Here is a 15,549-nt window from a genome sequence, read left to right on the forward strand (position 1 = left end):
GGGCCTGAGCTTCCCTCTGAAAAGGCAGTCATTTGTGCCCACATACTATTATGGCTCTTGTGAATGACATTTGTGATGATCAGAATTTAATCCTGTAGAACCTTAAAGCATCAAATATCTTTTCTAGACCTGCCCATCTCTCACCTCACTTTGTAGAGGCTTAGAGGGGAGCAAGAAGGCAAAGGATGTGAGACTCTGGCATAACCCTGTGTATGGAACTGTTTTGCTAAGGGCTGGATGTGACTGTTAACCAGGTGTGATCCTCCCCTCTCTCTCCACTGTCTGCCACATCTTATACCTCGCAGATAGGTGGGGTCCCCTAGGTAGGCTGGCGCTGACATTCCTTGTCTTTGTGTGAGGCGGGCATCCTCACTGAGACTTGAGGCAGATTCTTGAAATATCTTCAGTGATGACAGGTCTTTGACTTTCGAGGGGAGATTTAACATTTAGTAATGGACATCCATCATTTAGCGTCATGGCTTGTGATAAAGAGGCCAGTCAAATGTTTTGGGTGAATATGAGCAAAGTACCGTTTGATAGCTCCTTTGTCTCCAGCTTATAGCTTTGAAGTGACTCTTGTGGCAGTTTTAAAGGAAGTTTTGAAAAGTATTCAGAGCAGTCTTCTGGGAACAAAGTAACTTATTTTGAAGTCTAACTTTGGGTGCGTTCTTTGAAAATAAAATAACACCCTTTATTTAATATACATTGATGGAATTATGACTTTTTTTTTTTGGCCACAAGTATGTAATGAATTATTATCCCACATTATACAATACAAGCTGTAGCTATAATAATAATATTTTCTATTTCAAGTAGAATGAGGAGAAAGGAGTTAGAAACAAAGGAGCTTTAAACATGAGAAAGGAAAATAAAGGGAAGCTGTATGAAAACCCTTTACTACCGTACACTAGAGAGGATTTTCTTTCTTTTTTTCTGCTTTTGGGCACTTAAAACAAAAATACTACAGATTATTGCCTGCATGTTTTTAATGCTCTGTAATTGTGTACTGAGGCAAATCCCATTATTTTTAAATCACTTAATGTTGGAAAACAATTGGATAAACCCCACTTGGAGTGCCCTGTGGGTCATCTCAAGCCATTTGGTTCTGTTAATAAAATTAAAACAATTGGAGGAAATATACAGATGCTTTCAAATTGGCTTTACAATGATGATGTCTGTACATATGAAAAAGAGGACAGCTCTTGGGAACTCCATGAAGCCCAATGCTGCATTACTGTGTGCAAGAGATGTGAGTCGGAAGTAAAGATTTGACATATATTTTTATTTTGAGATGCCATGCTAATTCACATCATTCAGCCCTTTCACTGCCAAACTGTAAAAGTCCATTAAGTGACTGAAAGGAATATACAAATTATCCACTGGCACTCCAGGCTGGAGTTTTACATACACCCTGTTATTCTATCCGCCAGCTTGCTGCAAGATTCTATTAAGCAGTAAGTGAGAAGATTATATTGCCTGCAAACTAATTGTACAAAAGACTCTGAAATAAGTCATCAGAGCCCAGGACCTTCTGAAAAGCCGCCAGGAGATATTATAAATTGCTCTATCATTCCTGCCAGCCTGGTTTCAAAACCCAGAGCGTCCACACGGACCTGATTGGCTCCGAAGCCATTGACAAAACTGGGAAAATTCCAATCGTGTCATGCATGGCTGCCCAGTGTGGTCCCTGGTGGTACCATGGAACAAGTGTGGCCCGGAAAATGGCAAGCTCTAATCCAGGAAACCTCCGTGTTTGAAAGGAGAATTTGAGAATGTGAGCAGTAGCTTCTGCACCCCCCTGAATCACTGTCTGGTGTTAACGTTCCAGGGGCCTGCAGTTACTACTGGAAATACTTTTGTCTCATTTCTACTCTTCGTGAATCGAAGGAAAACAAGTACCCCATAGAGATCATAGGGTCTCTTGGGAGTAGTGTGTTTGAGCCGTTACCAAAATAGATGTAAAACAGTGTTGCCCAGGTGCTTGGGGAGGGGGATGGAGCATGTTTTTAGCATAAAATGCTTTCTTCATTGAATACAAAAGCTACCAGGGAAGGTTTTTCAAGGGCAGAATCTTTGTAGACTCTGACATGGATCAAAGACCTTTGGGTGGGTGATCACAGCCAACAACAATGAACTAAGGGACTCAATGGGAGGGCTTGGAAATTAGAGAAGTTTTCCTCCAGCAAAGAAGTTCTTTAGAACGATGTTGATTTGTTTTTCAAGACATAAAACCAGTGTTACTTAGTGAAATCAAGGTTATCATCCATGTATGTCAAGACAAATACAGCGAAACAGAACATTTGGCTGAAGGATACCAGATTCATTGTAAACCATGTCTATATACTTAGCTGGAAATGTATCATGTATGAAAACACTTGTGACCCGTGTATTTTCTTTGCATTCACAGTGAAATTTTTATAAGAGTGCCGCCTTTCCTATAGCTTTGGGAAGATTTCTTTACCCCCATGTTGTCATTTATTCATTTGTGACAGCACATTTCAATAATTTGCTCCCATGTGAGGAATTCACTGAGTCTCTGAAGCATGATTTCTGCTTGTGGGGATGTTTGTGTGTACACGGGCATCTGGGGCTGACTTGAAGCTAGAACCATCACACTCAGTTGTGTTGTGATTTGTTGACATACAAATCTTTATTTTTGTCTTCTTTGTAAGGTCCTAGATTCCTTAAGAGGTAGGAATTTTCTCTTTCTTTTCCAGCCCTGCACAGATTCATGAAGGTTGGCTCATTCATATGCAGTGAGGATTCAGCCATAAATGAGACAGGACTCTTTCCCCTGAAGAACTCATCCTAAGGCCCTATGAAAAACTCGTCTGCCTTTAAAACGTTTCTCTTTGTCACTGAAGAATTATAGAATGTAGTATTTGGAAACGAAACTGGAATTCTTCCTTATATGTGATCTAAACTCTCATGTGGAGAATGTGAAAATTCCCCTTCTGTTTCTGAAGAAATCTTAAAAATCTTTAGACAGTCATTCAGAGAGAAGGGTTATCCATAAATTTTGTTGGTATTATTGAATCATCCTTGAATGTTTCCTGTAAATAATTGTGTTATAATGAGATAAGCATTAGATAACCCATTTATGTATATGCTCCGTTGCTCAGTCCTGCCCGACTCTTTGCAGTCCTGTGGACTGTAACCCACCAGGCTCCTCTGTCCATGGAAATTTCTAGGCAAGAATACTGGAGTGGGTTGCCACCTCCTACTCCAGGGGATCTTCCAGACCCAGGGATTGAACCCACATCTCTTGAGTCTCCCTCATTGGCAGGCAGATTCTTTACCACTGCGCCAGCTGGGAAGCCCCAGTAACTCATTTAGTGCCATCTATCTGTATTTTTATACTACTTTTATTCTTATTTATATCAAGATGCACTTTTATTTCCTTTAAAACTTCTTACAGGTTTTTTTTTCTTCTTTTTTCACAATTAACTCTCCAGAAGCCTTTGTATTTTTCTTATTTTCCCCTTGATAGCAGCTCCCGTGGTTTTGCCATGGATTTCCATTTTTGTCAAGGTATTTCTTTAAGGTTTTGAAAAATTAACTAGATTTTTACTTTTTTAAAACATTTGTGGAATGATTTTCCTAATTTCTTCATATTGTTTCTTAATGGGCGGCCCAGCTCACTTGACCTTGTGAACCCATGTGACAGCATCGTATTTAATGTTCATCAAAGTGACCCTGAGGCACCAAAAAATAATTTAAAATGTGTTATTTTACTTATATACTACTTTTTGGTGGAGTATTTCTATTCTTCATAAGTAATACTCTCCAGGATCTTATGATCTAATGGGTAATATGCACATGACAAAGTGAAAAAAAAAAAAAAATCTGGCACATTATGTGATGAGAGTACCCACAAAGGTAGGAGAACCTGGAAATCATTTTCTGCTAGGGTGGTCTGAAGATTCCATGAAAGCTTGGAATGGACTGTGAGTTGAATGCTGAGCCTTGGAAGTAATTTTAAGAAGGAAAGAGGGGCAAAGATAGCTCATCCTCAGAGGGAAGCCTGAAGGACACAGCAAAAATGGAATAAATCAAATTGGTGCATCAGGAAGTTCATGTAAGGTAATCATTGTAATGTTGCTGGAAAAGTAGATGAGAGTGAGATGGGAGCAGAGATTTTGTTGGCTAGATGAATATTTTATATTTATTCCGGAGGCCATAGGAACTTATTGATTTTTTTTTTTTTTAGTTGGGTTAATGACATGATCAAAGCCATCATAGGCAGAGGAATATGATCGTGGTACGCAGTGTGGATTAGAGGGGGACAGGACAGAGGCAAAGTGCCCGAGAAGGTAACTGCAATCGTCCAGGTGTGAGCTCACACAGGCCTGACTTAGGGGCCTGTCAGAAAGGCCTTGTTGCAAGGGATGAGAATGTAATTTTCAAAGAGGAAGAGGAACTGGTTTGAAAGGAAATATGATTATTTTGTGTGTGTGTGTGTGTGATGAGGCATTTCAGTAGAAGTTAACAGTAGTGGGTTAAAAGCGGGGCTGTGGTGTGGGGTCATGCCTTGATACTGGAAAGTGAACAAAAATTCATACTGACTTCTCTGGAACAAAAAAGGGAAGAAATGCTGTTTGGAAAGCATTTTTTCCCCCTTTCTAGCTAGTTATTATTTGGCTCTTCCTAAGAAAGCAGAGGCTTGGGTTTCTTTTTAAATAAGTACAAGGAGCGCCATGCAGAATGGGTTTCCCAGGTGGCGCTAGTGGTAAAGAAGCTGCCTGCCAACGGGGAAGATCCCCAGGAGGAGGAATGGCAACCCACTCCTGTATTCTTGCCTGGAAAATTCCATGGACAGAGCAGCCTGGTGGGCTACAGTCCATGGGGATGCAAAGAGTTGGACACTACTGAGAGCAGGTGCGCGCGCGCATGCGCGCGCGCGCGCACACACACACACACACACACACAGCCATGTAGAATGCACAGATCTGGTAGTAGAATATTAATTAACCCCTAGAAAATGACTAGCAACACTCTTGATGCAAAATAAATTTTCAGCGAATCTCACAGTGAAAAATGATTCATTTAAAGTTAAGATTCTAAATCCTTTTATTCTCAGCCATGACCCAGCCAATCTGGTTCCTTTGACTTATCCTTGGTTTTCTGTGAGTGTAATATAGTAACACCGTAATTTCTCTGAGGAAGGTGGTGGTGTTGTGCTTCTGTTGATACAATTAATATTGCTCTTAATATTTAACCTATTATGTTAAAAAGTAGTTGCTTTTATTATTATAAATGCCCTGAATTAGAATGCTAATTTAGTCAGTTTTGATAGGCTCATCTCAAGTTATAATGTACAGGCTTTTTTCCTTTTTTTTTTGAAGTCATGCATCCTTAACCAGGTTTCCGTACTTAAAAGTGGTTAGGTATTACTTCCTGTTGAATTAGCAGTTGCTGAGTAGTTGAGTCTTTCTACAATCCTGCAATCCACTAATGTGATATTTAATGAGGAGACATCAGTCTGGAGAAAGGTAGTCAATATAAATCAGTGTTTACAAAGTGTGATTAACTCTGAAATATTTCATCAATGCTGTGGTCCCAGGCAGACTCTATGCTAATTACTAGAATCTGTGCATGTTTCAGGGGACTTGGATGGACCCTGAGTATTGCAAACATGGAGCAGCAAAATTGCAATTATGCTCGGACTGTCTCTGATGACAATTTATGCATTTGGTGTGATGACCTCCCCCTTCCCAAGAGGGCAATAAACAGAATGCATTTTCATTAGAGATACTAATGCACTTAATCACAAGGGGAAAGGGTTAGGAAGTAACGAAGGACCTTCCAGCACTATGTGACAGAGTTGATAGGGGAAAGAGGCTTTATTTTAAAGGCAGCTTCTCTACAAAGCTGCAGGCAGCCCCAGAGCGCTTCCCACACCCTGTCATTGGCCCTAATTGAAAGATTTCAAGTTAGAGTTTGGATCTTCTTCTGATGACATCCTTATCATTTCACATGTATTGTTACTAATGTAAATGATGTAGACCGTCATATTAAAAGTATTATGTCATAGCTGTTTATTTTTGTATCTAACACTTCCTTGCAGTTTGAGTGTTTGGGATTAACTATGCAAGTAATGTAATAAACATGATGATGGTGATGGTGATAATGGTAATGATGATGGTCATGATGGTGATCATCCATCATCAGTAGACATTTTCCAAAGAGTAAAATTGTATTGTAAAGCTCTGGTAAGTGATGAAGTGAGAACTATGTAACTTTAGTCCCTGCCCTCAAGGAGCTTACTGCGCAGTTCCAGATTAGCCTGCTGATCATTTCACAGTGAGATTTATACTGTTCCGTGTCAGAAGGACAGGAAGCCTGATGCATCAGATGATTAGTAGCCAAAAGAAAGCCAGGATGGATGGTGTAGTTATATGGTTTTGATGTTTGTGTTTTTTATGGAAATAATCTGCTGGGAAATTTCTTTTTGATCCCAGGATTCTGGGAGACTGCTGCTTTGCTTGAATGGAAGAAGCATAATGTTTTAAAGGCTAATTTTAAGCTCAGTTTTTTGAAGAACTTCACTGTATATCTCCTCTGTAGCTACTCATCATTCAGTGCATCTTCAGTGGTCGTAGCTGAGCATCTGGCTTCATGATATTTGCGACACCCTCATGATTCCTGTTGACATTTATTTGAGGGAAGAGGGCAGAAGTAGCAGAGTTGACATTATCAGGGGGATGCTCAGATTGCCTGGGTCTTGCAAACCTAACAGCTTCTTTTCTTCACACTCTGTGTTTTAGGTAATATAGAATATAGCTGCCCTGCCACGAATGAATGTGAAATCACGAAGCGCAGACGTAAATCCTGCCAGGCTTGCCGCTTCATGAAGTGTTTAAAAGTGGGCATGCTGAAAGAAGGTAAGGCTGGGTGCTAGTGGCCTTGTGCTTTGGGTTGGGGATGGGAGGAGGGGATGTACAGGGAATTTCAAAAATGTTAGAGAAACCGGGAAATGCTGGGGTCACAGTAAGTACCCTGAATCTGGTGGCAGAATGCTCCTTCTGTACGCCTGAGCTCTTGATCCCTCATGCCTGCTTGACATCGACAGGGAGGGACAAGGTAGGACACGTCTGATGTGCAGCTAAACCCACAGGTATGTTGGCAGTGTGGGTTCTTTTCATCTTTGCAACTTGCAGAAAGCAGAGGGTGAAGAGCAGCTAAGAGGCTACTTAGTCATTGTCGTTTTGCTTTCTTCTCAGTACTACATATACAGCGAGAGCCCCTCATCTTTACTGAGGTGTCATTCATAAAAGTTGTATATATTTAAAGCATATGATTTGTATTTCATTATATATATATGTATAGTGGAATAATCACCATAATCAAGCTAATTAACATATCCATCATTTCATTTCATATATTTACCTTTGTCTTTCTTTCTTAAAAATTAATCTTAGATGTAAAGCATTTGTTTTTCTTTTCTAATCTTATCTTTGGGACTATTTTCTACTATAAAGACTTTATAACAGTTCTATTAAAATTGTTGCTTTCAGTTGGGGATAATAGCAACAAACACAAAACAGTAACAGTGAAGATGTATTTTGTGCTAAACAAATTGCCTAAGTACACACAGCAAACAAGCCATAGAGACAGGAGCTGAACCCAAATAGCTATATTCTAGAATTCATTCAAGTCCCTCACTCATACTAAAGGTCCTGAAATCTTCGTATGTTTCAAGTATGTCTAGTGAAGCTTAGAGACAGAAAAATTGTTCTTTTCTGTGGGAAACCTCAGTTTAATTTTTGGTTTATTTTGAATGTATTTGCATGTATGTATGTACTTTTGTAGATGTGAATTTTACATACTACATTTAGATTTTACTGTTTCTTTCTCTTCAGAAAATTTGCCAATGTTTAAAATAACTGATAATTTTATACAGTAACAAAATTAAAATACAGTGATTGAAGTTTGAAAGAAAATGAGGTAAATTAAATATTTAAATGTGTTGTTTTTATTGAGTCATAGACTGTCTTATTCCTGGGGTCAGCCTTATGAATTTGTATGATTTGTTGTTACTGGAGATCACCTATTTTTTTTCACTTTTAAATCCAAGTAGATCCAAGTGTTTATTTCCCATGAATGAACCAGAGCTTCAGTTAGCTATGGCATCAACAGATCTCATAATTTTTCCTGGCTTTTTCTTCCAAGTTTTTTTCTGTGAACAATATCATTGGAAGATGAGTAGATCAGACAATATTTGGGTACATGGAATTCACTCTGTTTTTCTCTTGTTCACTAAGAACTAACTTCTCCCTTAACTAAGAACAACTTGAAGAAAAATTGTAAACAGACAAGTGTGTAACTTTATCCTTAAAGCCTTATGGAAAAAGAAGAAGATATTTTGCCAAAAATAAAATAGAAAGCAAATTGCCTGCAGCCACATGGATGGACCTAGAGATTATTGTCACACTAAGTGAAGTAAATCAGAGAAAGACAAATATCATAGGATATCACATATATATATGTGGAATCTAGAAAAAAAAATGATGCAAAAATAAACTTTTTACAAAACAGAAACAGACTCACAATCATAGAAATCTATGATTACCAAAGGGAAAATCAAGGCGGGGTGGGATAAATTAGAAGTTTGGGATTAACGGATATATACTACTATATATAAAATAGATAAACAGCAAGGACAGGGAACTGTAGCACAGGGAACTATAATCATATCTCATAATAGCATATAATGGAAAAGAGCCTGAAAAAGATATGTATATATATAAATATATATAATGGGATCACTGTGCTGTACACCTGAAATTAACACATTGTAAATCAACTATTCAGTAATAAAAGAAGAAAACAAATTACCTATTAGAATGATTATATATATTTTATATAAAATATGCCTATTTAAATTTTATACAAATTTATATTTTGATAATTTATATTAGTATGCACACACTGGTGATGCGTGTATGGAAAATGGAAGAAAGCACAAAGATTGGTAACAGTGTTATACTGGTGAATAAAATTAAGGATGAGAAATGCTTTTGTTTTTGCTCTATAGCCTTTGGCACTGTCAGGAGTTTTCCACAGTGACCATGTCTTACATTTATAATCCATTTCCTAAATATTTAGTAAGTTGCTCTCATATGCCAGGCACTATTCTAGGCTCCAGAGAGGCAACAGTGAGAATGATGGATGGTGTTGCTAGAGGAAGCTTATGTGAAAAATGCCAAAAGGACAGCAATTTTAACAAAGGAAAACATAATCTAACAGTAACAACCCAACTCATAGGACAAAGAGTTTTCCTCTGAGTTAGAACAGCGGTGATAGCTGACGTTGTTGTGGTGGAAAACCTTATCTTAGTGATTGCCTTTAAACCCAGTAACAGAGTACCAGACAAAACATATTTCAGAGTGTCACAAGTGATTGATTGATAGTCACTTTTGGTCTTTGTTATCTTTATGTTGCCACTTAATTGAGCTGTGCACACATTCATGTCAGTTGTGTCTGACTCTGCATCCCTGTAGCCTGTAGCCAGCCAGGCTCTTCTGTCCATGGGATTCTCCGGGCAAGAATATTGGAGTGGGTTGCCATGCTCTGCTCCAGGGGACCTTCCTGATCCAGGGATCAAGCCCATGTCTCTTATGTCTCCAGCCTTGGGAGGCAGGTTCTTTATGATCTGGAAAGCCCCTAGTTGAGCTATAGAGACGTATGCTTATTCAAAAAGGCTTAACTTTTGAGTTTGGAGTTGAGGAACCTCTATTTTTCAAAAGCAAATCAGTGTTTTAAAACTGTTGTAAAAGTAATGTATCAATTAGCACTTAAAAAAAACTTTTTGGCCATACCACGTGGCATGTGGGACCTTAGTTTCCCGACCAGGGATCGAACCCACACCCCTCTCGCTGAATGGGTGTCTCCTCAATTTGGATTGTTTTTTCAAAAACTAAAGTACATCGTGATATGCCTCCATGTCCAATAGATAGAATTTTTTTTCATTAGTTTGATTTTACTGCTACAGTGTACTCACCTATTTGTCCTTCCAGGTTTAAGGAGGAAGTAGAAAACATATTTTCCCTTAAGTAATTTTCCCCATGGTGTTTTCAGGCAGGCGCAATCTTGAAGGGTGGTTAGAGTGACTGAAGAGGTGTGAACTGTGTTTAATTAAACATTGTTGGTGAAAGTAAATGGGATGGGTGCTTATCTATAATTCACACCTCTTCAGTTGCTGTTATCAAGCCTTTAGAGGGACTGTTTTCAAGGGAATTGCTGCTATTGCTGATATACTCAAAAAATAATTTATTTTCCTTTACTTCCTTGTGTGCACTTTGGTGGAAAAATATCTCTAAGCCCCCTCCCCCGAAGAGAAAAGAGGGGATGGTTATGAGTAAATATGGAATACTCTTTTTTCTTTTGTCCTTAAAAAATACAGTGAAATATTGTATTACACACTGCATATAAATGCACGATTATATTGGGCCATCTCCTTGCCTCAAGACTTACCTTCTCAGCCTGGAGAGAATGATACTGTCTTAAATATATCTTTATGGATGGAGAGGGATTTCAGTCCCATGCAGTATGTCAGAGATCATGATGTAGTAAATCTATTCAAATGTAAACCTGTTCAATTCAATTACCAGTCCATAATAAAATTTGCCTCTACAACCCCCGTGTTGACCACAGCAGTCCATACAGGCTGATGGCACAGCGGGTCTGGAAATTGACAGACAAAATCTATTTAAACAAAAAACAACATTAGTTCTAGAATCTGAAATGAAATCAGATTTCAACAGCTTTGATGGGAACCTTCTTTCCTTTAACAGATATTTTTATTCAACTAGCCAAGTGCATCTTAGATAAAATGCTGCCTGAGGGAAATGAAGACATTTTCATTAAAAAAGGGGTTTATAGAAAAATGAAACTTCCATTCTTTTAAAAATAATAAGCCTTGGTTTTATTGACTGGCATTTCTACTAATGATGTGGGACGAAGGAGTGGCTTAATCAGTAAACAAGTTCAGTTGCTTCACACTGTATGGGATTAAATTCTTTATAAGACGTGGCTTCTCATTAGTACCAGAATCCTATCCAAATGAACTATGTTTGTCTTTTTGTTTTTTAGTTCTGTTTTTTTTTTTTTTTAAGATTTGTTTTTGGATGTGGGCCATTTTAAAATTTTTCATTGAATCTGTTACAGTATTGTTTTGTTTTGATTTTTTTGGCTATGAAGCATATGGAGTGGGATCTTACCTCACCAGCCAGGGATGGAACCTGCACCCCATGCATTGGAAGGTGAAATCGTAACCACTGGACCACCAAGGGTGTCCCACATGTTTGGTTTTAATATTAGAATTTCTGAATCAAAAAATTGTTACCAATGGAAGCAAAGAAACAGTTATGTGAAAATGACAAAATTCAACAATAAAGCAAAACTGTGAGAAGTACAGTTACAAAAAAAACAGAAGTAGCTTGTTTGAATCCAAATAGTTGCACCATTTCTGCATCCTGAAAAATCCCCTTCTCTTTTCTAGGTTCTACGTTCCGCTAAGGAATGATGGGCCAGGATTATTTTTTTCAGCATTATACCATACTGTATGTCAGGGAAAACCCATCTATTACAAGATATCTGGTCTCAACATTCCCTTTTCATTTTTTTCAGGTATTGTTTATTTGAAGGAGAAAACAAGAACTAATCAAGGTGCACCTATAAATCTGGTCAAGATTTATTTTTATTTTGATCTCTCCCCCTTAGTTATTTAAAAGGTATTGCAGGACATACAGGTTCAGTTTTCCCTCTGTCAGTGGCAAACAGAGACATTTTATGAAAGCAATAATTATTTTATTTAGGTATAGAATTCACTGATCAAAGATTGAAGAAGGGCTTTTTGTTCGTTATTGGCGTGATGGGTTTCATCTTGGCAACTCAAGTATTTTTCCTTGACTCTTGTAGGTGAAAACAAGAGATGCACATTTGTGTACAGTGTTATATTCCTCAGCTAAGCAAGCCTGCATGCCACAGTACGGATGAAGCCAGGCAACATGGCAGACTGGTTTGGTTATTTCATGACAAGAGATTATGCTTTTTGCTTTTCCCTAAAAAAAAAAAGAGTTTACTTAACATTTCTAATCATCACTTTTGTCATCTGAAAAATGGTAGTGCCAATAATTATATTTGCAAATAAAAAGTTTGCAAATAAACTTTTATTATTGCAAATAAAAGTTGTTGCAAATATCCAGTAAGATACTGCAGGTTAGGTGCTCAGATTAGCAAGTGGCCCAGAATCAGGAGCAGTTCAATGTTAGCTATCATTGCTGGTCAAACTTTATGGTCAGGTGAACCTAGATTCAGGCCCCGGCTCTGTATACTCTTGGACCTGGGGCAAGGTATATGACCTCTAGGACTCAATTTCAGCCTGTTTATTTATAAATATAGAATTTAATCCTTTGTCTACCAAAGAAAATGGACAGAACACACACGTTTTTAAATGTGTGCAAGAAGACATATAAGAATTCTACTAACCTCTTAGGTACATTAAATTTTACTGAGGTAATTTTGATATCAGAGCATCATGGAAAAAACTGAGGAGAGAAGTAAGTTTTAGCACAGCTCCATATTAACTGAGTTCCTCCCATATATCTGGCAAAACACTGTGTTTCTGCCTTTGATTCTGATTTTTCCACTACCTTGCATTGTTATTTTCGGTCCATTCAATTCTGTCTTCATTTCCATACATGCTGGGGAGCAGTTAAGCTAGTTTCTTTCTCACATCTTCCATTCCAAACTTCTATGAGTTTTGTTAAAAATAATATAATGTCAGAACTTTCCTAGTAGTCCAGGGCTTAAGACTCCATGTTTCCATTGCAGGGGTCATGGGTTTGATCCCTGCTCAAGGATAACTAAGAACCTGCATGCTGCATGGCATGGACAAGAAAAAATGATACAATGTCTATAGGAACATAATACTAATATATTAATTTTCAAGTGTCTTCTAAATACTTCCTCTGGAGAAAAAAACAAATGAGTCATTAAAACACAACAAATGATAGTTATGTGTTTAATTGGTAACTGTATTTGCCTTTATAAAGTAAGCTTCTGTTATAGAGGTGCTCCATATAATCCCCTACTTTTAAAAAATCTGTAATACCATGAAGATGCCAGGTAGACAATTTACATGATATGGTAGAACTGTGAGTCTTCTTGTTCAGGATCAAGTCAAAGCAGTGGCTGGAAATCAGCATTTGAAATGTTACTCAGCGTGGAAAGGGCATGGAATATTACAGTTTCATTATCAGCTTAAAACCTCATTGGGAAAAGTGGGTCCCTGCATGTCAGATTCTCATTAATCAGATGAGGAGCTCAAGGATTAGAGTTTTAGTAACTTACCCAAGGTCCCATTGCAGATCAGTGGGTATGAGATGAAAGTCCTATTCCCAGGTCCCTCCTGTAATTGTATCATAGCATGTTTCAGCCTTGGCCCAACAAGGGTCTTTCATTCTCCAGCTGTGGGTCGATTGCCCAGCATCTCAGCAGAGCAGGCCATCTGTGACCTGAAAGATTCATTTAAGGGTAGAGAAGATGGGAAACAGTGCTGGCACTCGGGAAACAGCAGAACTTATAGGTTTAACAAGGGATATGTGCCCAAGATACTGGTATTAATGGCATTCATAAGGAAGGGACTTTTCCTTAGGATTCTGAATGGGGAAACCAGGTTTTTCACCTGGAGTTTAATGAGGTCACTGAAAATGCAGATGACTATGGGGATCCGTCTAGGAAATGTCTTTACAAGATAACTCAGCAGCTGGAACATTGGGCATATAGTGAGTTGGAGAAGGTGTTGTGTATCAGGAGTGGTGGAGGGAAGAATGACAAGGTTACTGTATTGTATGGAACAATATATTCAGGTCCATTCATTTTGGTCAAGATGAGTTACTGTCTGTATCTAGATAGGTCCCTGGGAAAGAAATTAGCCTGAAAAAGTTTGAAAATCTAGAATGAAATCTTTTGTTTTCATTTCTTGGTTCTCTGGTATTGGGTGGGCCAGAAAGTTCATTTGGGTTTCTCCATGCTGCCGCCGCCAAGTCGCCTCAGTTGTGTCCGACTCTGTGCAACCCCATAGACGGCAGCCCACCAGGCTCCCCTGTCCCTGGGATTCTCCAGGCAAGAACGCTGGAATGGGTTGCCATTTCCTTCTCCAATGTATGAAAGTGAAAAGTGAAAGTGAAGTCACTCAGTCGTGTCCGACTCTCAGTGATCCCATGGACTGCAGCCTACCAGGCTCCTCCATCCATGGAATTTTCCAGGCAAGAGAATTGGAGTGGCGTGCCATCACCTTCTCTGGGGTTTCTCCATAAGATGTTACAAAAAACCCGAATGAACTTTTGGGCCAATCCATACCTTAAAAGGGTCATGCCATCTATGCCCTACTTAAATCCTTTGACTTTCCAAATCATTTAAAACCCATCAAGAGTTGCCAGTCTCTATAGAGTGGAATGCTCTCATCTTTTGCTCTGTCTCATAGATTAGTAAGACTGACCTCGTGTTTAGGAAATGTTTGGGTAGGAGAAAAATGATAGAATATAGAGAATTCCTCCACAGTAGAGGATGCATTGTCCATAGATCCTGTTTATTCTGATCTATCTCATCATAATCCATAGGATATCCTTCCTATTTCTACTTTTTAGTTTAGAGAAGGCATCATGTATGTGTCCATATATACATAAATATGAGACCGAGCACAGATTATATGTTTATTCATTTAGCTGCCATTATATTTCTCTGATCAGTTGTCTGGAACCCTCAGGATGTAAAGAAAAATTATCCCAGAACTGTTTTCCCCCAACCACAGCTTGTGTCTTGATTTATATATGGCAGTGGGAACTCTGAGAGTCTTCTGGGTTTACCCTATCAGCAGGAGCAGCAAAGAGCAACTAACTTGTCTAATTACCCTTCTGTTTCATATCTTCTATTTTAATAAAATGTTCTTTAAAGACTGTAGCACTTTCCAGGTAGATTTTCTTTAAAAAATACAAAAGCTACTCAGGCCATTTATTAACAAGCAGATTTGTTTTTGCTTACTTAAAGAACCTGCTTAGTGCAATTTATCCTAGTGAAATATCTTTTGTAAAAACCTCTGAAGAAGACATTGCCAAGGTGAATTTTTTTTTTTTTCTCCAAGTCTAACATCATTATGCTGCCAAGTCGAAAACAGAAATTATTGGTAGGGAAATTTGGGTTCCTACTGCCTTCAAAAAGCAGAACAAAGAAAAAGAGAAAGCTTTAATGGTATTCAAGGAAAATATTTCTGTGTTAGATGACAGTTAATAGAACTGCATTGACCTCACTGGTATTTCTTGCACTCTCTGTTGTAATATTATCCTAAGAAGCTCCCTCATTAATGCAGAGTATTAAACAAAACTCCCAAGTTATAATATAAGCAATAGCAAAGAGCACCTTTTTCGTGAGCTTTGTCTTGACATTAAGCCGTTGGGAATATACTTAAGGTGCCATGAAAACTTATTTCATGTACAGTTGCTGCACTGCCAGATGGTGGCTTTTTTTTTTTTTTTTTCCTTGTGC

At 38.3% G+C, this 15,549-nt stretch overlaps 1 protein-coding gene across 6 annotated transcripts in view; it reads left to right on the forward strand.

Moving 5' to 3' along the window:
• ESRRG (estrogen-related receptor gamma) overlaps positions 1–15,549 on the forward strand; it is a 694,862-nt gene that overhangs the window by 520,078 nt on the left and 159,235 nt on the right. For all 6 annotated transcript variants that reach the window (XM_010853291.1, XM_010853288.1, XM_010853289.1 and 3 more), the window contains one exon: positions 6,768–6,884. In XM_010853291.1, coding sequence (XP_010851593.1) covers positions 6,768–6,884 — 117 coding nt within the window. The remainder of the gene's footprint in view (positions 1–6,767; positions 6,885–15,549) is intronic.

This window comes from Bison bison, unplaced genomic scaffold, assembly GCF_000754665.1.
Source record: "Bison bison bison isolate TAMUID 2011002044 unplaced genomic scaffold, Bison_UMD1.0 scf7180017864325, whole genome shotgun sequence".
NCBI lineage: Eukaryota > Metazoa > Chordata > Mammalia > Artiodactyla > Bovidae > Bison > Bison bison.